General features: G+C 43.4%; 3 protein-coding genes across 4 annotated transcripts; 2 read left to right on the top strand and 1 right to left on the bottom strand.

Annotated features, from left to right (window-relative positions):
* Window positions 1-287: 287 nt before the first annotated feature.
* Window positions 288-11,390, top strand: bub1 (BUB1 mitotic checkpoint serine/threonine kinase). Its single transcript, XM_063902140.1, is given in 26 exon segments — window positions 288-471; window positions 2,137-2,196; window positions 2,409-2,550; window positions 2,796-2,992; window positions 3,160-3,200; window positions 3,289-3,368; window positions 3,694-3,725; window positions 3,891-4,072; window positions 4,227-4,306; window positions 4,961-5,077; window positions 5,079-5,371; window positions 5,477-5,517; window positions 5,597-5,716; window positions 5,878-5,988; window positions 6,546-6,624; window positions 6,739-6,817; window positions 7,257-7,428; window positions 7,812-7,878; window positions 8,009-8,401; window positions 8,499-8,800; window positions 8,915-9,015; window positions 9,124-9,291; window positions 9,485-9,642; window positions 9,762-9,939; window positions 10,578-10,684; window positions 10,933-11,390. Coding segments are annotated over 26 exon segments (3,513 nt in total). The 5' UTR covers window positions 288-448; the 3' UTR covers window positions 11,123-11,390.
* Window positions 11,391-12,875: 1,485 nt separating this feature from the next.
* On the top strand, window positions 12,876-16,710 carry LOC134876899 (lactoylglutathione lyase-like). Of its 2 annotated transcripts, none has more exons than XM_063902138.1 (6): window positions 12,876-13,127; window positions 14,504-14,586; window positions 14,699-14,839; window positions 14,947-15,017; window positions 15,122-15,211; window positions 16,425-16,710. In XM_063902138.1, the coding sequence occupies exons 1-6, from the start codon at window positions 13,056-13,058 to the stop codon at window positions 16,529-16,531; spliced, it is 564 nt and encodes a 187-aa protein (XP_063758208.1). In that variant the 5' UTR covers window positions 12,876-13,055; the 3' UTR covers window positions 16,532-16,710. The 2 variants fall into 2 exon arrangements, with proteins under 2 accessions (XP_063758208.1, XP_063758209.1); XM_063902139.1 differs by lacking the exon at window positions 12,876-13,127 and adding an exon at window positions 14,177-14,415.
* A 1,824-nt stretch (window positions 16,711-18,534) lies between these two features.
* On the bottom strand, window positions 18,535-23,116 carry hey2 (hes-related family bHLH transcription factor with YRPW motif 2). The gene is made up of 5 exons (XM_063902136.1): window positions 22,560-23,116; window positions 21,572-21,650; window positions 20,919-21,002; window positions 20,035-20,116; window positions 18,535-19,139 (listed from the first exon to the last, which is right to left on the bottom strand). Exons 1-5 carry the CDS (start codon window positions 22,643-22,645, stop codon window positions 18,589-18,591), a joined length of 882 nt encoding a protein of 293 aa, XP_063758206.1. The 5' UTR covers window positions 22,646-23,116; the 3' UTR covers window positions 18,535-18,588.
* Between the last annotated feature and the right edge of the window lie 1,159 nt (window positions 23,117-24,275).

Here is a 24,275-nt window from a genome sequence, read left to right as displayed (position 1 = left end):
CTTCATTATTGATGTGTATATCTTCTAATATATATACATATCTTTATTTGTGTTTGTCTATGCTGCTGTGACGGAAACAATTCTCTTATTTGGATCACTTAAGTATTATATTGCTCTCCTGTTTACTATTTCATTTATTCTCTTTTATTTTCTTACATTTCTTCATCACTTTTATTTTCTTACATTTCTTCGTCTCGTTTTATTTTGTTAAATTGTTGTACACCGGATATCCGCCGCTCGTGTGGGCGGAGCTTAAACGACGCACGGTGGAATTCTCGCCTTGCTATTGGAGCGCGAAGATTCAAATGTATTAGAAACAGCAACAAGTTAGGGAGACAAACGTTTGATTTTAAAGCTAGAAAATACCAACAATTGAACACTTTTTTGTTCGGAAACAACCACAAAACACTCATGACTTTAAGGACGTTTCTTTTAAACTGAATGCAGAATGGATAATGATTCTTATTTACAGTAAGTCACAATTTATTATCGTTAACGTTTCCGATGTTAGCTTCATGCTAACGGTTAGCTCTGTGAATTTAATCAACGTATAAACCAGTCGTGAAAAGTAACTAAGTACATTTACTCAAGTACAATTTAGAGGTACTTGTCCTTTACTTGTATTTTCATGTTAAGCTACTTTGTACTTTTATTCCACTATAATTCAGAGGTAAATGGTGTACTTTTCCCCCACTTCATTTATTTAATACCTTTAGTTGCTAGGCAGATCTGGATTACTGAAGGTAAATATAATCTCCTTGAAATCAGACTGTAGTTCACCTGCAGTAAATCCAGCAGCTACCCTGCAGTATACAAAGCCATTCAAACTAGCTGCACCTTTACCAGCTCTGAGAACACTTTAATGATCAATCATTATAAAACATATCAGAGATATTATTCTGAAATGGACCAATCAGACAATGACTACTTTTACTGTCGCTACTTTAAGTACATTTAGAGGAGAGTACTTTCTACTTTCACTGGAGGAACATTTAGAATACTTTCACTGTGACAGAGTATTCCTACACTCTGGTACTTCTACTTTACTCAAGTACAAGATCTGAGAACTTCTACTTTACTCAAGTACAAGATCTGAGTACTTCTACTTTACTCAAGTACAAGATCTGAGTACTTCTACTTTACTCAAGTACAAGATCTGAGTACTTCCACTTTACTCAAGTACAAGATCTGAGTACTTCTACTTTACTCAAGAACAAGACCTGAGTACTTCTACTTTACTCAAGTACAAGATCTGAGTACTTCTACTTTACTCAAGAACAAGATCTGAGTACTTCTACTTTACTCAAGTACAAGACCTGAGTACTACTACTTTACTCAAGTACAAGATCTGAGTACTTCTACTTTACTCAAGTACAAGACCTGAGTACTACTACTTTACTCAAGTACAAGACCTGAGTACTACTACTTTACTCAAGTACAAGATCTGAGTACTTCTACTTTAACTCAAGTACAAGACCTGAGTACTTCTACTTTACTCAAGAACAAGATCTGAGTACTTCTACTTTACTCAAGTACAAGACCTGAGTACTACTACTTTACTCAAGTACAAGATCTGAGTACTTCTACTTTACTCAAGTACAAGATCTGAGTACTTCTACTTTACTAAATTACAAGATCTGAGTACTTCTACTTTACTCAAGTACAAGACCTGAGTACTTCTACTTTACTAGAGTACAAGATCTGAGTACTTCTACTTTACTCAAGTACAAGATCTGAGTACTTCTACTTTACTCAAGTACAAGATCTGAGTACTTCTACTTTACTCAAGTACAAGACCTGAGTACTTCTACTTTACTAGAGTACAAGATCTGAGTACTTCTACTTTACTCAAGTACAAGATCTGAGTACTTCTACTTTACTAAATTACAAGATCTGAGTACTTCTACTTTACTCAAGTACAAGACCTGAGTACTTCTACTTTACTAGAGTACAAGATCTGAGTACTTCTACTTTACTCAAGTACAAGATCTGAGTACTTCTACTTTACTCAAGTACAAGACCTGAGTACTTGTACTTTACTCAAGTACAAAATCTGAGTACTTTTTCTCAAGTACAAGATCTGAGTACTTCTACTCTACTGTCTTCCTTCCTAATGTCGCCTTTCTTCTGTTCCAGGATCTTTGAAAAGAGTCTGAGCTTGTATACAGGAGACGACCCTCTGGATCTATGGGACAAGTGAGTAATCTGAAGTTAGCCGTAGCTAATGTTTTAGCATTTAAATCAGAATAACTTTAATAATCCCACAGAGGGGACCGCAAAAGAAAAGAGCAAGAACTTCACGCTTGTCTGACAGCAGAGAGAGCGCTGAATGCAGTGCTCCCTCTCCTCTATAGGGATTTTCTCTGTGTACTTCTCTGTATATAAATATATATTCTCTGTGTGTTCAGGTTCGTGGCCTATCTGGAGCCGAGGCTGCCTGCAGACGGAGGCAGCGAGATGCCTCAGGCGTTGGACCACCTGGTGCAGAGATTCGTGAATGTGGATCAATATGCCAACGACATCCGATATGTGAAGTACTGCATCAAATATGTGAGTCTGACTGGGACATGACCTCCAGAACAGGGACTGTTTGGATAATGGTTAGGGTCCACGCTGCTCACTGTCCCCTCTGTGTGACAGGCCAGTTATTATTCGGAGCCCGTCCATTTAGTAAACTTTCAATGAAAATAAAATGCTGTTTTCTGCCTTTTTTAACAACAGTTTCATCTCTCAAAGAAATACATTTTGTTATTGAGGCTCACGAGCGTCTCCTCACTGTCCCCTCTGTGTGACAGGCGAGTTATTACCCGGACCCGATCGCTCTGTACAGTCACCTCTTCAGTCGGGGAATCGGCACAAAGACGGCGGCGTTCTACGTTTCCTGGGCGAAGCAGTTTGAGCAGGGCGGGTCGGTCAATCAGGCCGACGCCGTGTTCCAGAAAGCTCTGGAGAACCAGGCGCAGCCGACAGACATCATGCTCAACGAACACAGGTGAACACAACAACGCGCACCTGGGGAAGTAATAAATAACAGCTGTTATTTTGGACTAATTTGCAGTTGATAATTGATCTATTTTTTGGCATAATTATCATTAAAAATAAATACTTACATGAAATGAATATATAAAAAGTATTAAATAACTGTGATCTGATCTGCAGGCAGTTTCAGACCAGAAACAGAATCCAGGCTCCATCACCAGGTGAGAGAGCCTTCCTTCATTGAAACAAAGCTCCTTTGTTGCTTCCCCTGTGGGTTTAACTGTTTTAGTTTCCTTTATTTTTATAAAGCAGGAATTCGAGCACCGCTGCAAAACTCCCACGTAATCAACCAGATGTCGTCCCAGCGAGAGCCTGCTGCTCAGCCCAAGGTGTGTGACTATTACCAGCGACAATTCAACACACTCTATCACACGGCTTAGTGGAATACTCGATTCCCATTGGTCGAATGGGACATTTCAGGGGTCAATATGACAGTCGTACGGGCGCTGTTAAGCACTTTAATGACCTCAGGAGGAAGAGGAGAGAGACAGAGGTTTTAAGATGGAGCGCTGGACATCAGATAGACAGGAACACGGTCTGGACTCTGTAGGGTTTCAGGACTTGTTAGTGGAGACTGTGGACAGACAGACATTACCCCTAACTTATCCTCTAATCATCTGTGTCTGTTGTCCTGTCTGTTGTCCTCTGTTGCAGGCCTGGATGGAGGGTCCAGCTGCCTTGATAACGTGAGTAACCGTCTGTTTTTATATTTGCTTTCTGTACGGTGTGTTTGTGTTTTGGTGTTTGGAGACTGTAGCGCCATTTAAGGTTTTAAATGGAGAAAACCCTCCAATGAAGCTGAAGGCAATACAAAGCTCTTGTAACATTTATATGTATTTCTTCCCGTGCAGAGTGTCTCGCTCTGAGAACTTGGGGGTGCTCCCGTCCTCCCAGGGCCCTGGGGTGCGCACGGTGTCGGAGTACATGACGGAGGAGCTGCTGTGTGAAGGATCTGAACTCTGCTTCGAGGAGGTCCGGGCCAGGAAGTACTTCGAGAAGCTCCGAGCAAAACAGGCCCAGGAGGAGCGAGAGAGTGAGAGGATGCTTATAAATCAAACTGCAGACCCTGAACAGGCTTTGAATTATATAGGTTTCTGTGCATGTAAATGGTCTGCAGAGGGTGAAATTCCAAAGTGACAACGCTATGGAGCACTCAGTTAATTTAGTTTTTCTGTTTTCTATTCCAGGGGAGGAGAAGCTGAGGAAGGAGGAAGACAGTAACCTGAAGATGAAATACAGACTGGAGGAAGTGAACCAGGAACAGGAGGTACTTTACTTTAGTTTTTCTTTTGTATGTTACTGTGTACTTTTACTCCACTACATGTATTTACTACCTTTAGTTGCTAGGCAGATTAGGATTAATGATGGTGAATATAATCTCCCTTAAATCAGACTGTAGTTCACCTGCAGTAAATCCAGCAGCTACCCTGCAGTATACAAAGCCATTCAAACTAGCTGCACCTTTACCAGCTCTGAGAACACTTTAATGATCAATCATTATAAAACATATCAGAGATATTATTCTGAAATGGACCAATCAGACAATGACTACTTTTACTGTCGCTACTTTAAGTACATTTAGAGGAGAGTACTTTCTACTTTCACTGGAGGAACATTTAGAATACTTTTACTGTGACAGAGTATTCCTACCCTCTGGTACTTCTACTTTACTCAAGTACAAGATCTGAGTACTTCTACTTTACTCAAGTACAAGACCTGAGTACTTCTACTTTACTCAAGAACAAGACCTGAGTACTTCTACTTTACTCAAGTACAAGATCTGAGTACTTCTACTTTACTAGAGACTCTAGTAAAGTAGAAGTACTCAGATCTTGTACTTGAGTAAAGTAGAAGTACTCAGATCTTGTACTCTAAGAGTACAAGATCTGAGTACTTCTACTTGAATTTGACTTTGGGAAAGATACCTGAAACTCTGCTGCTTGTCCCCTCTCTGCTGCAGCGCTCTGTAGTGGATCAAGACCCTGGTGCGATCCCTTATATTACCCAGCAGCCTTCAGTGCGCCCACCCCCCTCGTCTGAGCAGGCGTTCTCTCAGCCTGAGGTTGCACACCGAGCCCACCTTCTTCCAGGAAGCCTCCTCCTCCTCCTCCTCCTTACCCGAACTGCCGGCACATCTGCAACGCGGTCTGAGCGCCGAGGCTTCCCAGCATGCACCTGTCCTCGCTGACCGGAGCGTGCAGCTACCACAATTCGCCCCGACGACAGAGTCCACAGACTCGGAGCAGATGAACGTGTCGCTGCACAGACCAGCATGCACCTCTGCAGACTTCTCCATGCAGGAGGATCCAGAGAGCCGTCTGGAGAGCCAGCAGTGAGTCCCTCCGGGTTCTACTGGGAGAAACTATCGCTGGGGTGAAGGGAGAAATCCCAGAAACAGAATAATATGTGATTCCTTTCTCTTTATTTCCCCCCTCAGGGAAGCCGCTCACCCCCCGGAGTTTGAGGAGAGACTCAACAGTGAGTAAACACCCCCCCCACCTCCCACACCCTGTTTTTGTAGCTTCCTGTGAGTGTTTTCTGACCTCCTGTCTCTCAGTGTCTCAGGGCGGCACCGCTAACCTGTCTCACATCACCCCCAACACCTCTCTGGGCTTCGTTCAGGCCACTCCCTCCAGGGTGCTGCCCTCCCCCACCGTCAACACCCGGGAGGCACTGGGTGAGCTTCAGGATCAGGATTCATTTATTTGAGTAACGTGTGCGAGTGAAACTGTCCGGTTTAGAGTAAACCCTCTCCCAGTCTGTATGAGCATCTTCCCTTCTGGGGTCAGAGATGCTTCTTCATGCTCAGGGGTTTAAACATCTTTCCCCATCCTCCAGGCGTGATCATGGACATGTTCCAGGCCCCGACGCTCCTCAAGGATCCGTTCGACAACACGTCGGTGCTCCTCGCCGGGGAGCAGACGCTGGATCCCGGACACCAGAGAAACGGTAAATAAAGACTTTGTTCCATCTCCAGGAAAATGTTAGAAAATGTTTACTAAAGCAAGGAAATCTTCCCAATAATCAGCTGGTTTTGAACACTGAAGACATGCAGGTAAACAAACAATACAGTGATCATTATACAAATAATAATCAGGGATTTTCTAGAAAAACAAGTATTATAATATAGTATTTATAACAGCATAGATCTGATTTTAGTACATAATACTTAAAATACTTATCTCTATTTAAATATTTGTATGCTATATTTCTTTTGAATTAAAATGTTTAATGTTTTTAAAGAAATCATTTTATTTTTGAACTTTTACTTGTTTATATAAATATTTGTACTCTGTATTACTTTATTCTTTTTACATATTGTTTTACATTTTACTTATTTAAATAAATATATATTTTTTATGTATTTGATATTTGACTCAAACTTATTTTGTTTATATAAATATTTTTATTCTATATCATTTTTAAAAAATTATCAAAAAAAATCAGAAAATCTTTTAAAGTTTTTTACTAAATTCTTTTTTCTTTGGTCTTTGTTTTTTACGAAGGCGTCTCATCGTTCTGCGCCCCCCCGACTGCCGCCCCGTTCACCGTCTTCCAGGACGACATCGACAAAGAGAACGGAAGGTAAATATAAAATACTGAATGTCAATACCAGCTAAATGTGTGAACGTGTTTATGATGTGGTTTTCTGGGGTTGTTCGCTCGAATGAACGTGTTTATGAATTCTCTTTTTTTTAGTACTGCGGCTCCCTTTGTGGTGGAGAAGTCTAAACCAATGAGAGCACTCGCTGAAATCCCTGTTTCTAACAAACCCAACGTGAGTACAGAGGTCACATATACACAGCACTTTCATCATGGTGTACTGAACGCATTTTATGACTCTCCGTCTAACAATATTGAAATGAAAACACCCACGGCATATCTAGGGAAGAGGATAAGGGGCACATGAGAAATATTTGTTGGTGTGTTTCTAATTTTATTCCCAGAATTCTGTGGAAAAATTCAGTATGGAAAAGAAATCACTTAGTTTTTTCTGAAAGACTCAGCTTTCATCCCAACAGAGGCAGCCACCGTATGTTCAGTTCTCTCAATTCTTTATGTTTTCCTCAAAACTACAAATAAATGTCCCGTGTGACTCATCCTGTTCATATCAACTACATTTAGAAACGGATGCCATCAGATTTATTTTAAACATGAATATAACCCTGTCTATAAATGCTCTGTTTTAACTGTGGTTCCTGTGCGTTTCTGAGCAGGAGACTCCTCCGGACCTGATGTCGGACGAGAGCACGATGTGGGGCGCTCATTTCAACTCCCTGCACTCCCTGGCTGCCTGTCCCAACAGCACCAGCGACTTCGCCATGTTGGCACAGTTCGTCTCCACGCCGTTCACAAACAAGTCGGTCTTCAACTTCTGCGAGGACAAAGGTAAAATATAAAGAAGTGTGGTATTTTCTGTGTTGACCCCTTGACCCGGTCACATGACTTCACGTCACCAACGCTAAGCTAAAGGAGGCTAATGTTGGGCTATAAAGGAACTACAGCACGGTCACATGACTTCACGTCTCCACCGCTAAGCTAAAGGAGGCTAATGTTGGGCTATAAAGGAACTACAGCACGGTCACATGACTTCACGTCTCCACCGCTAAGCTAAAGGAGGCTAATGTTGGGCTATAAAGGAAGTACAGCACGGTCACATGACTTCAGGTCACCAACGCTAAGCTAAAGGAGGCTAATGTTGGCCCTGATGGCGTTTAGCCGTCGGATTTAGACACTTGTTGTTTAAAATGTTATATATTTCTTTTCTCCAGTGAATAAAAGTGATGGTGGAGACACTGAAGACGATGCTTTTACCAGACGTCAGCCGAAAAAACTCAGGTAACCGATGCGTCGCTGCTCCGATGTTCCTCCTTTTGTTACTGAAGCATTAAACATCAAACAGTGGAGAAAAAAATAAACAGAATCTCTAAGTTTATTTCATTTGTATTATTTAAATGTCCCCCCCCAGCCCCATCATGGAGCAGAGCCCTTCCACCGACACCGCCTACAGTGAGCTGGCTCCGTCCGAGGGGGGTCACGGCACCATCGTGGGGGAGGGTCTGGCCCCGGCGCCCCCCTGCCTCTCCTCCTCCTCCTCCTGCACCACCATAGTGCAGCCCCCCCCTCCTGCCATGCTCTCCTTCCGCGAGCAGACGCTCTGTTCGTCTGAGGCCTCCAGGACGATGCCGGCAGCAGCGGTGGGGCCCGACTGGGACGTTTACACCAAGGCAGAACCCTTCACCATCATGGAGGATTCTCAGAAACCCCCCAGTCCGGAGCGGGTCCAGCAGCGGGTCCAGGACATCCCCATGAGCCCAGATTACCCGCCCAAACCAGACTGGCTGGCCTTCAGCAGCCCAGAGTCAGTATATAAATCACAGATCTATATAGAGTCAAGCTCATGCGTTAGCAACGATAAATGCTAATCTGTGCTCATTTGTTCCGCACCACTTACGCAGCTACCAACAGAAGCCCCTCAGGAGCCCGGAGCCGCGGGGGGAGTTTGACCTGGACGCCTTCGTGAGCCCCCGCCTGCAGAGGAACACCGATGTTCCCATGAGCCCGGAGGCGGCGGCGCTGCAGGATGAGCCCATGATGAGCCCAGACAGGAAGCAGGGGAACCTGGTCTCTGACCCCTGGGACGACGACCTGATCGCTCGACTGCTCGCCTCGCTCAGCCCCCCTCTCACCACTCATCCCCGCTGCATCACCTGGCAGTGCAACGTGCCCAACATCGCCCCCAAGACCACCATCAGCATGGGTGAGCGGCCACTTCCACATGTCATCACACCGTGCAAAATATCCGATTCTCTTGATGTATGTCTTAGAGGTTAAGCAAAGAAAGAGCTGAACCTTAAATCCCTCCCCCTCACAGGAAAAGCGTCGCTGAGAGTGGACTGTGTTCTGGGACAGGGAGCGTTTGCCACCGTCTACCAGGGCACCGACCCCATGACCTCGGAGAAGATGGTGCTGAAGGTAAAGACCCGCCTATTCAAGCACATTGGGTCTCATAAATGACTTATCCGGCCCTTCCTCTAAATGCTCAATATCTGACTGTGTGTGTGTGTGTGTGTGTGTGTGTAGGTCCAGAAACAGAAGCCAGGGAACCCCTGGGAGTATTACATTAACACGCAGCTGGACGCCCGGCTGCAGCCCGGCCTCCGTCAGCTGTTCAGCCGCCTGCACTCCGCCCACCTCTTCCACAACGGCTGCGTGATGCTGGGGGAGCTGTACAACTACGGCACCCTGCTGGTACACAGCTTACATCAATACTGCCAAAAATAGATTTCAATACTTTTTGAATATTTAAATACTAGTCAAATTATGGACCTTTATGTTAAATAGCGCCTGTATTGAATGTTGTCGGGGTTCCTTCTGCATATGGACCGTACAGGTCTTGCATGTGTCCCAGTCTTATACCCTGTTCGCTGTTCCCTGTTTTCAGAACGCGGTGAACATCTTTAAAACCCAGAGTGATAAGGTGATGCCTCAGCCTCTCGTCATGTACTTCAGCGTCTGCATCCTTCAGATGGTGGAGACGCTGCACAGCATCCGCGTGATCCACGCCGACATCAAGCCCGACAACTTCCTGCTGGGCGAGAGGTGACAGTCATTCCTTTTGACAACCTCTCCATTTCTCCCGTGACCTGATTGGTGGATGCATTTGCTTTTAAATCAAGGGGAACAGCCCACTGACCCTGGTTCCTGTGGTTGTATCTCAGGTTCTTGGAGAACCGGTGTTTCCAACCGGAGAACTTGGACCACGGTCTGGTGCTCATCGACTTTGGCCAGAGCATCGACTTGGACCTTTTCCCAGAAGGCACTGCTTTCACCGGCAAGTGTCTGACGTCCGGCTTCCAGTGCACCGAGATGATCAGCGGGAAACCCTGGAGCTTCCAGGTGAGGGAATTTATATAGATATAATAAAATCTAAATAATTCTATATTCTCTGAGCTTATGAAGTTCCAAATGAACTTAAATTAAATATGAATAAAATACTTTTATGTAGAAGAATAAATAAATAGAAATTTAACATGTCTGATATTAAATACACAACTAATGAAATGAATTGGAAAATAATTTAAGAAATAAAACATTTACGAGAAATCCACAACTAAGAAATCGTATTTAAAGGAAAGAGAAATCTTAAATTTGATAAAACAAATAAATAAAAATCAAGAAATTTACGAAATTCAAACAAAATTAATGATCTTAATCTTTTGTATTTGTCATATTGAAAACAGGTGATCAGTGTAAGAAGTAAAATACACTTTGTCACCGATGATGACGCTATCGTCACGTCCAGCCAAAATTAGGCCCCGCCCACTTTCCGGTGAACCTCCTGCATTAGAGCGGAAAATAATAGTTTGTTCAAGAAATGTCTGCGAAACATCTGCCAATATTTAAAGGATTCAAAGAAAGAGCAGCAATAGTTTTCACAGTGTAATTTCCAGGCAGGAAAACGGAAAAATAAAAGGCAATTTTCACAATAATAATGATTCTCCAAACGGCTCACCGTTTATTGTGTGTGTTTTCAGACGGATTATTTCGGGATCGCGGGCACGGTGTACTGCATGCTGTTTGGGACGTACATGCAGGTGACGAGCGAAGGCGGCGCGTGGAAGACTAACGGAGTATTCAGAAGGTGAGGCATCATTCCTCAATGAGGATGAAGATCTTTGCAGCGGTTAATTCTATCTATCAACTTAGCTAGTGGAAGTTAGCTACCTGTCTAACAGGCTGGGTAGGGAACGCAGCTGTCTACCTTACAAACTAGAAAGCTAATGTTAGCTATCCAGCGAGCTATGGCTAAATTGGTGGCTTAAATCGGAGTACTGAACCCCCTATGGTTGGACCTGCAGTATGGACCTGTGTCATTCTCCCCCTCCGCAGGAACCCCCACAGCGACCTCTGGGTGGACTTCTTCCACACCCTCCTGAACTCCCCCCCCCACGGCGCCCTGCAGAGCCTCCGCCTCCGCCTCACCTCCGTCCTGCAGCAGAACTACAGCAGCAAACTGCCCACCTTAAAGAGCCGCCTGACGGTGCTGCTGCTGGAGGCCCGCAAAGCTGCCAGGAGATGAGGAGGAGGAGACCAGGACAGACCTTCCTTTAAATGTCTTCACTGTTCAACCTTTACGTTTTAAGGAAGATCCGAATCTGTACATTATAAAACTGTAAATATCATTTGGTTGCTTTTTTTATCTGCTCCCGGTAGTTTGAGGTGTGTTTTTTTCTTAATAAATACAATGTGTGTTAGATGAGACGCTGGAGGTTATTGAAGACACGTTGTTACCTGATTCCACCAGAGCAGAAATAAAAGGAGGGGGAAACCCTTACACTGAGCCTCAATATTTACCCTTTGCCTCCATTTATTTTTGAATGTTTGGGACATGATTTATAAGATAGTATTTTCCTCAAATGCTCTTAATATTTAACATCTTAACACTGACTCTGCTTTCTATTTTAAAAACGAAACCACAAGACTATTTTGTTTTTGATTATGCAGAATATTGCATACAGCTAAATTAAGTACCACTCTTTCATTTCCTCATTTGGGTTTAAAAAAGTACATATTTTTTGACCACCAGATTTCACCAAACTCACACACTCTTTAAAGCCTATTTCCTGACTGCTTTAATCAGTCACTCTACACACACTATTTATAGAGCCCAATATCACAATTCTACTTTTGCCTCAGTGGACTTTGCAGTTTGTACAGAATATGAAAAAGACCCCCCCCCCCTCTGTCCTTCGACCCTCACAACGGACAACCCCCCAGTTAACAGGGGAATCGAAGAAACCTCAGGGAGACCAGCAGAGGAAGGGTCCCTCCCCCAGGACGGACGTGCAAAAGATTTTGTGTGTAAATTAAAAAAAGTCCAAATCTGAGTAAAAAGAAAATGTTCTCCAAAAAGAAATTTGGAAAAAAGTCAAATTTTGCAGCTCCTCTTTTCACCCTCTGTCTGAAACCAGAGCCCAGTCTGCTCTGATTGGTTAGCTGGCTGGCTCTGTTGTGATTGGCCGACCGCTTGTCCTGCCCTTAGCCTATCATGTACACTGTTGGCCTGTGTGACTGATGGGGGATGAGTGTGTGACTGCAGCCTGTGTTAATGTCAGTCTTCCTCCCACACAAACAGGTTCAGACCTGTCTCAAAATACTTTACCTGAAATACTTCAAAATCCCCCCCCCAAAAAAAACAAAACACCCAAACATATCTCAGTAAAGACAAGAAATTAAGAGCAAATAAATTCACATTATTTCCTCAGTAAATCCACACTTTAAAACCATAAGCAAAAGTCCCATGAACTCATCATTAGAATATACTATAAATAATGATCAGTCATTATATTCTTAAATGGCTAAATATATTATTTTGTTAATGATTATTTATGTTTTATTATTTATTATAATTATTATTTTTATAATTTCATTTTATTTATTCATTTTTTTCATCTTTATGATTTATTTGTGGATTTTCACTTTACTGATGATTTAGGTTTTATGTATTTATTATATTTATATCACATGTGTATATATTTATGATTTTGTATTATTATTTAATTCATATATGTTTTAATATTTATTATTTCTGGGGGATTTTTCTCTCTTCTTTTCTGCTTTTCTGGATTTGTTTTTAAAGTCGTGGGCGTTTCATTCCTGGAGTTTAGTCACCTGAAGGCAGCACAGGAACACCTGGCTGTAAAAAAACTCCATCCCGATGCATTCAGGTCCTGTCGGAAGACTTCTACTTTAGAGGCAACAGTGTTGTTATTGTTGTTGTTATTGTTGTTGTTTGCAGGAGAATCCATATCGAGCATCACAGGTTCTAAAAAGCCCGCTGAACAGTGGAAGCATCGCCCCGCTGTGGCCCTGGAATAACCCCACGAAAGGTTAAGCGATCAGAAATGCAGCCTGTGCAATCTGTTTGTCACATCTCAGATATTCTGGAGCTGCACCTGAATGCATCGCTACCGAAAAGCTGACCCTGCGGTGATGCGTTCAGTGTGGAAGCGATGGCGTGCCAAGGAGTAGTGTCTGATAAGGCCGTTTCTGCAGCCTGCAAAGAGGGAAACCCCATCACCAGGGTGAGAGAGGCGCATCTGATCCAATGACAACACCTTTTATTCAGAGGCTTGCTGCAGTCTAACCTGCTTTCAGGGTGTGTGTGTGTGTGTGTGTGTGTGTGTGTGTGTGTGTGTGTGTGTGTGTGTGTGTGTGTGTGTGTGTGTGTGTGTGTGTGTGTGTGTGTGTGTGTGTGTGTGTATAACTCTAAAAACGTTGTGAATGAATCTCTGATAAACTGTAAACGGTAAATTCGGAGGATTTTTTCCTCCTTCAGGCTGCAGGGTCACATTTCTAAAGCTGATTTTAAGATAGCTTCTCAAGGCCTTCTTTACCCAATTTACACACATTTTGCTGTCCCTTCTGGAGTTATCCAGCTGGCAGGTTTTATTTTAGACCCGCCTTGTTTTCAAAGAGACTCCGCGCTGTGTGGACAGACCTGTCTTTCCTGAATCCCAGTGACAGCTTCAATGGTCCTACAGTTTTTTTATTAGGCAGCTTTAAAACCAATTGATTTGAACTTTCGTCCACTTCAGAAATTCATTGTCGATTTATCAAATCTGCAGATCTGTTAATAGAAATAATGCAAACGCACCTCTTTAAATGTTACGTTAAGTGTGTTCTCGATCCTGGAAATAAGTAATTTAGCATGAGGGAAAACTGAAACACACACTGAAACACACACTGAAACACACACTGAAACACTGAAACACACACTGAAACACACACTGAAACACACACTGAAACACTGAAACACACCTTTTGAGTAAAGTCAGATTCACGGGTAAATGTTTAAGGTGTGACCACTGGAGTGAGTTTCCCAACACCCCTCCTACATTAAAGATCATTTGATGTGCTTATTCCACCTGACACACAGCTGACACACAGCTGACACACACCTGACACACAGCTGACACACAGCTGACACACACCTGACACACACCTGACACACAGCTGACACACACCTGACACACAGCTGACACACACCTGACACACACCTGACACACACACCCAGCTGGAACACACCTGACACCTGACACACAGCTGAAACACAGCTGACACACAGCTGAAACACAGCTGACACACACCTGACACACACCTGACACACACCTGACACACAGCTGACACACACCTGACACACAGCTGACACACAGCTGACACACACCTGACACACACCTGACACACACCTGACACACAGCTGACACACACCTGACACACACCTGACACACAGCTGACACACACATTAAATACATGTAAAGAACTGGTCCATTAGTCCCAGCAGAGCCACTAAACACTGGTATCCACCTGAAGGTGAGCAGGGTGTGAGAGTCTAAACCTGTATTGTAGTATTTAACATGTATTAGTAGTTTTACTGCAGTGTCTGAATACTTCTGTTCAGGACTTCATGATGCAGCAGACGATGCTCCGAGTTAAAGACCCGACCAGGTCTCTGGACTTCTACACCCGAGTCCTGGGCATGACGTGAGTCCTCGAACAGGGACTGCTTTGGGGGGAGCATCGGAGTCTAACTGATGTTGTTTATATTTGGTCTGATCAGCTGTGAACAGGTAAACGGAGTGTGTGTTTTCTCCAGTTTACTGCAGAAGATCGACTTCCCCTCGATGCGTTTCACTCTCTACTTTCTGGGCTTCGAAGAGAAGTCGGACATCCCCGAGAACATCAAGGACCGAACGGCCTGGACCTTCTCCCGCCGGGCCACCATCGAACTCACGCAGTACAAAACCGGCCCCTTAGCCTATCACGTACCATGTGTTGGAGCGCTGTCCAATAGTAGCGTGTGTTTATGATGCATGTTTTAATGCTAATATTCCTGTCTGTCAGTAACTGGGGGTCAGAGTCGGATGAGAGACTGAGGTCGTACCACAACGGGAACACCGAGCCCAGAGGATTTGGTGAGGAGTAAAAATGAGAGTGATTATTTTTACTGTTTTAATCTCCGTATTTACCATCTGTCACTTGTGTCTCTGATGCTGTTATTGTTGTTTTGTTGTTGCAGGTCATATCGGCATTGCTGTTCCTGATGTTAACGCCGCCTGCCAAGTGTTTGAGAAGCAGGGGGTGACGTTCGTAAAGAAACCAGAGACAGGTGAATCCTGTTCAGGTTATTCTAGATCTCAACAAATCAGATTAAAAGCTCACAAATATTTAGATGTATTAAAAACAAAAGCAGGACAAGTTGCTTTAATTGGGGACTATTTTCAGCGGCGGATGAATACTTATGGATCTTGCTGAAATGAGTCAATAGATTTCAGATTTCATCAAATAATTCTAAATAGGTTAAGAATCAAATCATCGCTGAAAATGATGCAAAATATCCGTGCTTTCTTGCAGCATTTTATAGCAGTAGAGCTTTACGCACATCTTTAGAAACGAGGCCTTCATGTAGATCAACAAGGGAAAACTAAGACAGCACTTTGGAACTATTTCCACACATATTCAGAGTGTGTTCTGGGAATTTCCCTATCAAAAATCCCATGAGGGGTTTACTGTAAGTAATAATAAGCAGAACACGTTCCTCCCAGCAGAGGGAGCCGGAGTGTGTCCTGTTCTCCAGGTCTCTTCATAAAGGACAATGAGACATGAGCAGGGGCGGAGCTAGGCCTTCAGGTTTGGGTGGGCTTAGCCCAGAGGTGAGGTGGAGCTGTGTGCGTCGTAATGCGAGCACTACAACTATTTCCTGGCCTCTTTTTTAAGGTGTTGGGGCGGGGGGGGAGTTCTGCACCCATAGTGTTCTGTGCTGGTTGCGTCCGTAATATATCAGTCGTGTTACTCAGGTCGATGTTACCTGGCCTCACTCATGTTGACGTTTCTTAGGTGGACTTCAAACTTTTTGGACATTTTAAAGTGCATTGCTTGCATCTGGTGCACTTTGAGAGGTTGGATCTAATCAAACTTTGTGGGCTTGGTGAGGGGAGGGGGCACAACTCTCAACACTCACAGGAAAAATATATCAATCAATCAAAGCATTGAAAATACTTTAACCAATGACAAGTGAAATATTTTCATTCTGAAAACGTTGTTCTTCAAAAAGGAGCACGAGTCTAAATGTTCATTGGGTGGGCTTTAAGAGGGTGGAAGCACACCTAAAATACGCCTAGCTACGCCACTGGACATGAGAATGGAAGATTAGGGCTCTGAGCAACCGTTATTTTTTGTTCTGAGATAAAATCATATGCTTTGTTGTTGTTGTTGTTGTTGCTGTTGCTGCTGTTGTTGTTGTTGTTGCTGTTGTTGTTGTTGTTGTTGTTGTTGCTGATAATCTCAGAATTCTGACTTTTTCTTCTAAAATGTCTCTACAGGTAAAATGAAGGACCTGGCCTTCATTCAGGACCCTGACGGATACTGGATTGAGATTTTAAATCCTACCAAAATGCATAATTTAATCCAGATGCAGTCGGGCGTTTAATTTTGGATCTTCAAGTTGCTGCTTATTTCAGACGCCTTGAATAGCCAGGCGTTCTACGGCATCAGCGCCCCCCCCCCCCTCCCATCTGCAGCCCCATATGATGAAATAAGAAATGTTCTCCAGCATTTTTCATACATTTTCTAAACGTAAAACAAATAAAAAACACAAAGTTAAACTCACTGGACAATTCCCCTTTCTCTCAGAGTGTGTGTGAGTGTGTGTGTGTGTGTGTGTGTGTGTGTGTGTGTGTGTGTGTGTGTGTGTGTGTGTGTGTGTGTGTGTGTGTGTGTGTGTGTGTGTGTGTGTGTGTGTGTGTGTGTGTGTGTGTGTGTGTGTGTGTGTGTGTGTGTGTGTACTTTTTAATCTACTGTATACTTCTTCAGAGGTAAATACTGTCCCTTTAACTTCCCAACACGTGATATCGGGCAGTACTGTATTATCAAACATGTATTTCCCTTTAGGAATTGTCTCCAAGTTAACAAACTGCTGCGTAAAGGATAATACATAGGATCAATAATAACCTTAATAATGAGATACTGTGCGATATGGAAGAGGATTGGGGCCACGTGATTATTTTTGGGATTTAACCGATCGTTTTTAGTTTTAGATCTGAGACTAAAGTCAAATGGATTCATTTCTTTCTTGAAATCTGATTTAATCTCAGATCTCCCAGCAGAAAAGCAGCGTCCTCACATCATGCTATGGTGTCATGGTCCTCATAAATGCTGGAAAACAAACAGTTTGCACACACATTTTACACTTTTTACTCCTCTAGATTTGTTCCACAGCTTTACTTAAAACATGCTTTGCAGATTTAGTGTTTTAAAGTGTTGAATCCTTCCTTAAAGTGGATAAAACTTCAAAACTGTACTTTGATTCTGAGATGTTTATGGTTTAATACCCCTAAATATAAATCTAAGTGTACAGTTTATAGAAGAAACTGAGAGACACACACATTTATCAGAAGATGTTACGCCATCTTTATTTGTAAAAAGGCAGACAGGGAATTAAAACAGTGAGTTCAATGGAAATGCAAGTAAACAAAAAGTGGGAAAGGGTTTATCAAATATGGGGTTAATATCTCAGTTTGAACCAGTATGAGCTGTCACTGGTATTCCCTCCTTCCTCTTCGTGGAGGCTTTGTTTTGTCCCATAGTCTGTGTTAAAGTCTGCCAGAAAGCATGCTGTTAAAAGTAATCCCATTACAAGACCTGTAAGTCGCTGTCGACACACAACACGTCACAGACAGGCTTTTGATAAACTGCTATTAGGTTAAATACGTTTCCAGGTGAGAAAGGAACCATTTAGATCCCAGTATAGGTCATAGTCCTGTCCAGCCCACGAGGGGTACAAATATGGACTCGGAATCATCAATAACCCCCAAAAACACCTCAAAATGGTCCAAATCAGTCAAGCTATGTATGAGCTAATCCACGCTATAATGCTAATTGACACTAAATGCCTCAACTTATGCAGGTTAGCATCCGGCAGTTTCTGTGTGCTGGAGACCCCTACTCTACATACTCTGACATACAACTTTGGGGTGCTCCACATGTCTGGGTTCAAAACGCTGGAAGCTAGACTATTACAGGATTAGTTTATCCAAATGATTCATATTTAGGAATTAATATTGAGCTAAATGTAGCTAGCATACTCCCATGTGTGAGAGTGCTGCACAGTGTGGGAAATGTTCTGTATTTCAGAAGCTGTTTTCTGCCAATCCTCTTCATGTGTCAGGAGGTATGGATCCATTAATCTGTGTGTTCTTTATGACCCGGGCATGTACTTTAGGGTCACTTCAAACCGTTGTCACCTCCATGAGTTATCTTAAAAACCACACCAGCTGCAGCCATCAGTAAATACAAGTCTTTGTTGGTTGATTGACATCTGGCACAGCGAATTGTGATAGCCCTCTCTTGTTTTTTGAACACCCATTGGACGAAAGCCACGTTGTTAGACCGTCGACAAACCAAATTGGCTAAATGTGAGGGACGCACGATAGAGAGACTGGGGGGGTACATTATTAACAGGAAGTGGCAGGGCTATTTAATTCAAAATCAGAAAGCCCCGACCTCAGTTCCCCACGGTCGGTACGGTTTACTGCTGCTGATGAGAGGAGTCGAAGAGGAAGAGGAGGAAGAGGAGGAGATGGGAGGACTTGTGGAGGTGAAGGAGGAAGGAGGGAGGACGGGGAATCCAATGGGAAACGATGCCGAGAGTGAGAGGAGGGAGGCGGAGAGGGGAGTGCATGGGAGTACAAAGGAAGAAGAGGAGGAGGAAGGTGATGAGGAGGCCACGTTGCGTTGGAAAGCCTCGGCCAGAGGACCCCCATCTCCGCTCAGTCCGAAAGGAGGCCTGAACGCAGCGACGGAAGCAGCCCAGTGGTGGGGGAGGAAGGGGGGAGGTAAAGGGTGAGGCTGCTGGTGATGCTGGTGGTGGTGGTGGTGGGGGTGCAAATGGGAAGCGAGGTGGGAGAGGAGGCGGGATCGCAGGGGGTCTCCAGAGTCAAGACCCTCCACCGAGCTCAGGTAACGAGAGACCTCCGTCACACACTCCCGAAAACCCAGAGACAGGAAGTCCAGCGCCAGAGCCTGGGCGTCAAAATAACCTGCAGGGGGGAGAGAGAGAGGGGGAGTCAAATACTGCGTGTACAGAGAGAGAAGCAGGGGTGTGATATTTGGTCCCTGAAGGCAGCATCTCTCTGGTCCAATGCGGTTTCTCCATGTTGGGCTATAAAGGAACTACAGCACGGTCACATGACTTCAGGTCACGCTGCTCAGCTGATTGTATGTTTAGGATAAACGACTTTACACCCAAACAAACGCTGCAGAGACCCCCCCTCCCTCCCCTCTCTCTCCCCTCTCTGTCTCTCCCTCTCCACCCCCTTCACATCACTGGCTTAATGAAAGCAAACTGCGCTGTTCAGGGTCAAGTGGTGCTTTTATCCCCTGCCGCTTTCCCATGGACTCACCACCTCCCTGACACACACACACACACACACACACACACACACACACACACACACACACACACACACACACACACACACACACACACACACACACACACACACACACACACACACACACACACCACAGTGACTTCAAAGTACGAGCGCTGACTTAAACGTGTCGCCTCATGTCGTCTGCTAAAAGTTGGCCTCACAAAGATAAAGGCTGCATGTAAGGATTAAAGAAACTACAACATGTATTTTAATAAATACTTTTGCACACAAGCAACATTTCAAAGCAATGCTCATGGGAGTTGTAGTCTTCTCTAAGATTCCTTCAGTGTTGAGTCTCTGCAGGTTTGTAGCACCTCCCCCTCACCTGAAGCCGTCAGCAGTCTGCCTGCAGTCTTCTGCCTGCAACTCTAATCCCTTCATACACACTCGCCTTATATGAAATGTATTTTACAAACACAGTTTATCATTTTGAGAAACCTCTGAACCTGTTAGAATCTTGCTTTGCTGTTGAAAGTGTGAGCAAAGTATAGCAAGTTACCTTTCCCAGCAGTGGCCTGCAGCAGCTTCAGATGATCCACCGTCATCTGCAGGATCTCCGCCTTCTCCAGCTTAGCTGAACCCTGAGAAACACAAGACCTGAGTACTTCTACTTTACTCAAGTACAAGATCTGAGTACTTCTACTTTACTCAAGTACAAAACCTGAGTACTTCTACTTTACTCAAGTACAAGACCTGAGTACTTCTACTTTACTCAAGTACAAGATCTGAGTACTTCTACTTTACTCAAGTACAAGACCTGAGTACTTCTACTTTACTCAAGTACAAGATCTGAGTACTTCTACTTTACTCAAGTACAAGATCTGAGTACTTCTACTTTACTCAAGTACAAAACCTGAGTACTTCTACTTTACTCAAGTACAAGACCTGAGTACTTCTACTTTACTCAAGTACAAGATCTGAGTACTTCTACTTTACTCAAGTACAAGACCTGAGTACTTCTACTTTACTCAAGTACAAGATCTGAGTACTTCTACTTTACTCAAGTACAAGATCTGAGTACTTCTACTTTACTCAAGTACAAAACCTGAGTACTTCTACTTTACTCAAGTACAAGACCTGAGTACTTCTACTTTACTCAAGTACAAGACCTGAGTACTTCTACTTTACTCAAGTACAAGATCTGAGTACTTCTACTTTACTCAAGTACAAGACCTGAGTACTTCTACTTTACTCAAGTACAAGATCTGAGTACTTCTACTTTACTCAAGTACAAAACCTGAGTACTTCTACTTTACTCAAGTACAAGACCTGAGTACTTCTACTTTACTCAAGTACAAGACCTGAGTACTTCTACTTTACTCAAGTACAAGACCTGAGTACTTCTCCCCCTCTGGTTCATGTATTAATACTCAGTGGTAATACCTGCTTCTCGAAGGCGGAGGGCACGAGTCTGCGTAGCTCCGACAGACTGCTGTTGATTCTGTCTCTGCGCCGCTTCTCGATTATCTGACAAATAAATTCACAAAATAAAAAACCGTGAGTCCTTAAACGCATCACCAGAGATGAGCCCTGCTTCACTAACACCCCTGACCCTTTACAGCTGGATATGGTGTGTTGTAGCTACACCTGTATCTACTTTGTAAACAGATATCATGATGCTTTTTAGATTCCTTTACTCAGAAGTACACAAAGAAAACAACATTTGCTCCTCATTGATGAAGAACAGCATAAAAAGTGTGTATTTATCAGAGTTTAAATCAGAATAATATACGATTCTATGATTTAAAGAAGCCGTGCTGCACATTAACTACTTTACATTTAGTATATTTTGTTGATGATAGTTTACGTTTCATTTTGAACTTTTGGAATTGAACTTTTAACCTCATTTATTTTACAGCTTTTCTTTGAAGATCCAGATACAAAATATAATCAACAGATACTTGATCAAAGGTTAGGATCATTCTGAATTCATTCCTTAGTAAAAATCTAAAGCTATACACTGAGATATTCTGATTCTGATATTGCTTCTCCCTGGTGAAATGTCCCAGTGTCACTGAGTCATGTAATATTTTCACCCCTCTGCGTTTTTTCCTCGCCGTCACTTGAGTGGTGGTGGTCGGGGATCCACATCTCGTTAAGGACGCCTTCATGTGCCTGAAAAACAGAACACTGATCTCATAAAAGCATCAAAACACACATATTTCATTTAATACTGAGCAGTATTAAATGATCGGAGACTTTTATCTAAAGAACAGTAAAGAGACAAAAGCGTAAAGGTACTTCTGTTTCTAAAGACACTTCTTATTGTGGAAGTGCGCTGCAAGGGATTGTGGGAAATGTAGTTCACGTGGGGACAGTAAATAAGGGGAATTAAAAAATATGTCTTCAATCTGATCATCACAGATTGCAGATTTCTAACAGTCTATCTCAGGTGGGATTTTACCTTTGGTATTAAAAGCGTCACACTGTAGAGAGCGTTTGTTTTATACACCCTGCAGCTCCAGGTGGGTGGGGTTATCTCATTAAAAACAGACAGGTGAACCTTTTTATTATTTTACTTAAACCCCGTTAAACCAACTCATTAGTTCAACATGGATCAGATTATATTGTTTTTTAATAAATGTTCCTTTTGAATAAAAACAGCAGTTTTATTTATTATAAAAGAACATCATGAAGCGTCCCGTGAATCTAACACTGATTTTGAGTTTTAAATGACCTAATGTTGAAATGTGTCTATATATATATTTAATAAAGCAGGTAGATGTTGTTCTTCAGAGTTCAACACGTTAAATTATTGTTATAGTACTTTATGGAGGAAGTTACCTTTAAATCCTGGAATTACAAGATCAATAACCTTCATATTTAAACCAATGATCAGCTATAAAGAAGCTGCAGACCATCAGAATAACCTGACATTTTAAAAATAGGATTAAGACAAAGAAAACATTTAACATCGGAGTGCTTCCTTTAGCATTTAAATTGGGATTTAATATAATTATTATATATGAATTTAATCATTAGCCCCGGGAACCTTTAGGTGTGAAATATGACACAAAGACTCACCCTGGATAAATGCACTCCCTGCCCACATCGATGGTCTCCTCCAGGTCGCTCTCTGCGGAGCTGCTGTCCTCACACGGCCGCTTCATGGTGCATGTAGGGCGGGGAGAAGTCTCTGTGTCTCCCGGTAAGAGGTGTGGATGTTTTTTAGTTTAAAAAATAAGAAGATTCTAACCCCTCTCTCTGTTCTTGTAATATGTTTTAGAGGATACAATTATGATAGGAGGAAACAACTATAAAATATTGGCCTACTCAGCAGGTTTTAAAGGGATATTAGGTTTCTCGGTGTGTTTAATCCAGAAGTTGATGAAGAAGTTTCAGGTTCGTTTCCTTCCCATGCAAAGAACAATTTCCCGGTATCAACAGACGATAAGAGTGGGGAACATGGTGCAGAGCTCCGTGTTCCTCTGTGTTTGGTCTCTAAAGTATTCAGTGTATCCAGGAGTCGTTTTTTCCAGCGGTGTTTGTCCGGTGAGTAATCCGAGACAGGTGGCCCGTGTGGCGGCTGCAGACCGGACTGATGACCGGTGAGTGCTCCTCTGCTGGAGCTTTCCCACGGAGCCTGACACACACACACACACACACACACACACACACACACACACACACACACACACACACACACACACACACACACACACACACACACACACACACACACACACACACACACACACACACACACACGCAGTGGACCCGCCCTCGTGCATTTACACGCATTTGAAGTTTTCAGCAGCACTGGTCCCCTTCTGATAAAACTGTGTGTGTGTGTGTGTGTGTGTGTGTGTGTGTGTGTGTGTGTGTGTGTGTGTGTGTGTGTGTGTGTGTGTGTGTGTGTGTGTTTGCATGGGAATGAAGACACTTTTAACCGTCAATAAATATGGAGTATTTAGTGAAACATGTTTCAGAACAGCATTTTCACTGTTGCATTGCGTCTTTATTTTACCCTCCCAGTGCAGCCAGGAACACAGGGATTTTAGCCTCTGCAGACCATTGACATGCACTAACACCTATAGAACTACAGGAGAGGGAGCACCAGAGTGTTTCCAGAGTCTGAAGAAACAGAAATAGAAAAAGTGTGTGTGTGTGTGTGTGTGTGTGTGTGTGTGTGTGTGTGTGTGTGTGTGTGTGTGTGTGTGTGTGTGTGTGTGTGTGTGTGTGTGTGTGCACCAGACATTCCCACAGCTCCTGCTTGTGTATGCTGAAACCCAATCATCGTGTGAGTGAGGTCAGACACACACACACACACACACACACACACACACACACACACACACACACACACACACACACACACACACACACACACACACACACACACACACACACACACACACACACACTGATAGCCTCAGATAAAGTTGTCAGCACCGTCTCATTGGCTGAACTCTTTCTGAAATACCTCAGAGTCTCTTACTCTCAGATTATCACTGCAACACAACGGAGATCATCACACACACTTTATCAAAGACTGCAGCGAGACACGGTTCTAGAGACACGGTTCTAGAGACACGGTTCCACAGACACGGTTCTAGAGACACGGTTCCACAGACACGGTTCCACAGACACGGTTCCAGAGACACGGTTCCACAGACACAGTTCCAGAGACACGGTTCCACAGACACGATTCCAGAGAATACGGTTCCACAGACACGATTCCAGAGAATACGGTTCCAGAGACACGGTTCCACAGACACGATTCCAGAGAATACGGTTCCA

The sequence above is a fragment of the Eleginops maclovinus genome, chromosome 15 (assembly GCF_036324505.1).
Source record: "Eleginops maclovinus isolate JMC-PN-2008 ecotype Puerto Natales chromosome 15, JC_Emac_rtc_rv5, whole genome shotgun sequence".
In the NCBI taxonomy this organism is placed as follows: Eukaryota; Metazoa; Chordata; class Actinopteri; order Perciformes; family Eleginopidae; genus Eleginops; species Eleginops maclovinus.
The sequence above is the reverse complement of the archived record's forward strand: the minus strand, read 5'-3'. Positions and strand labels throughout refer to the sequence as shown.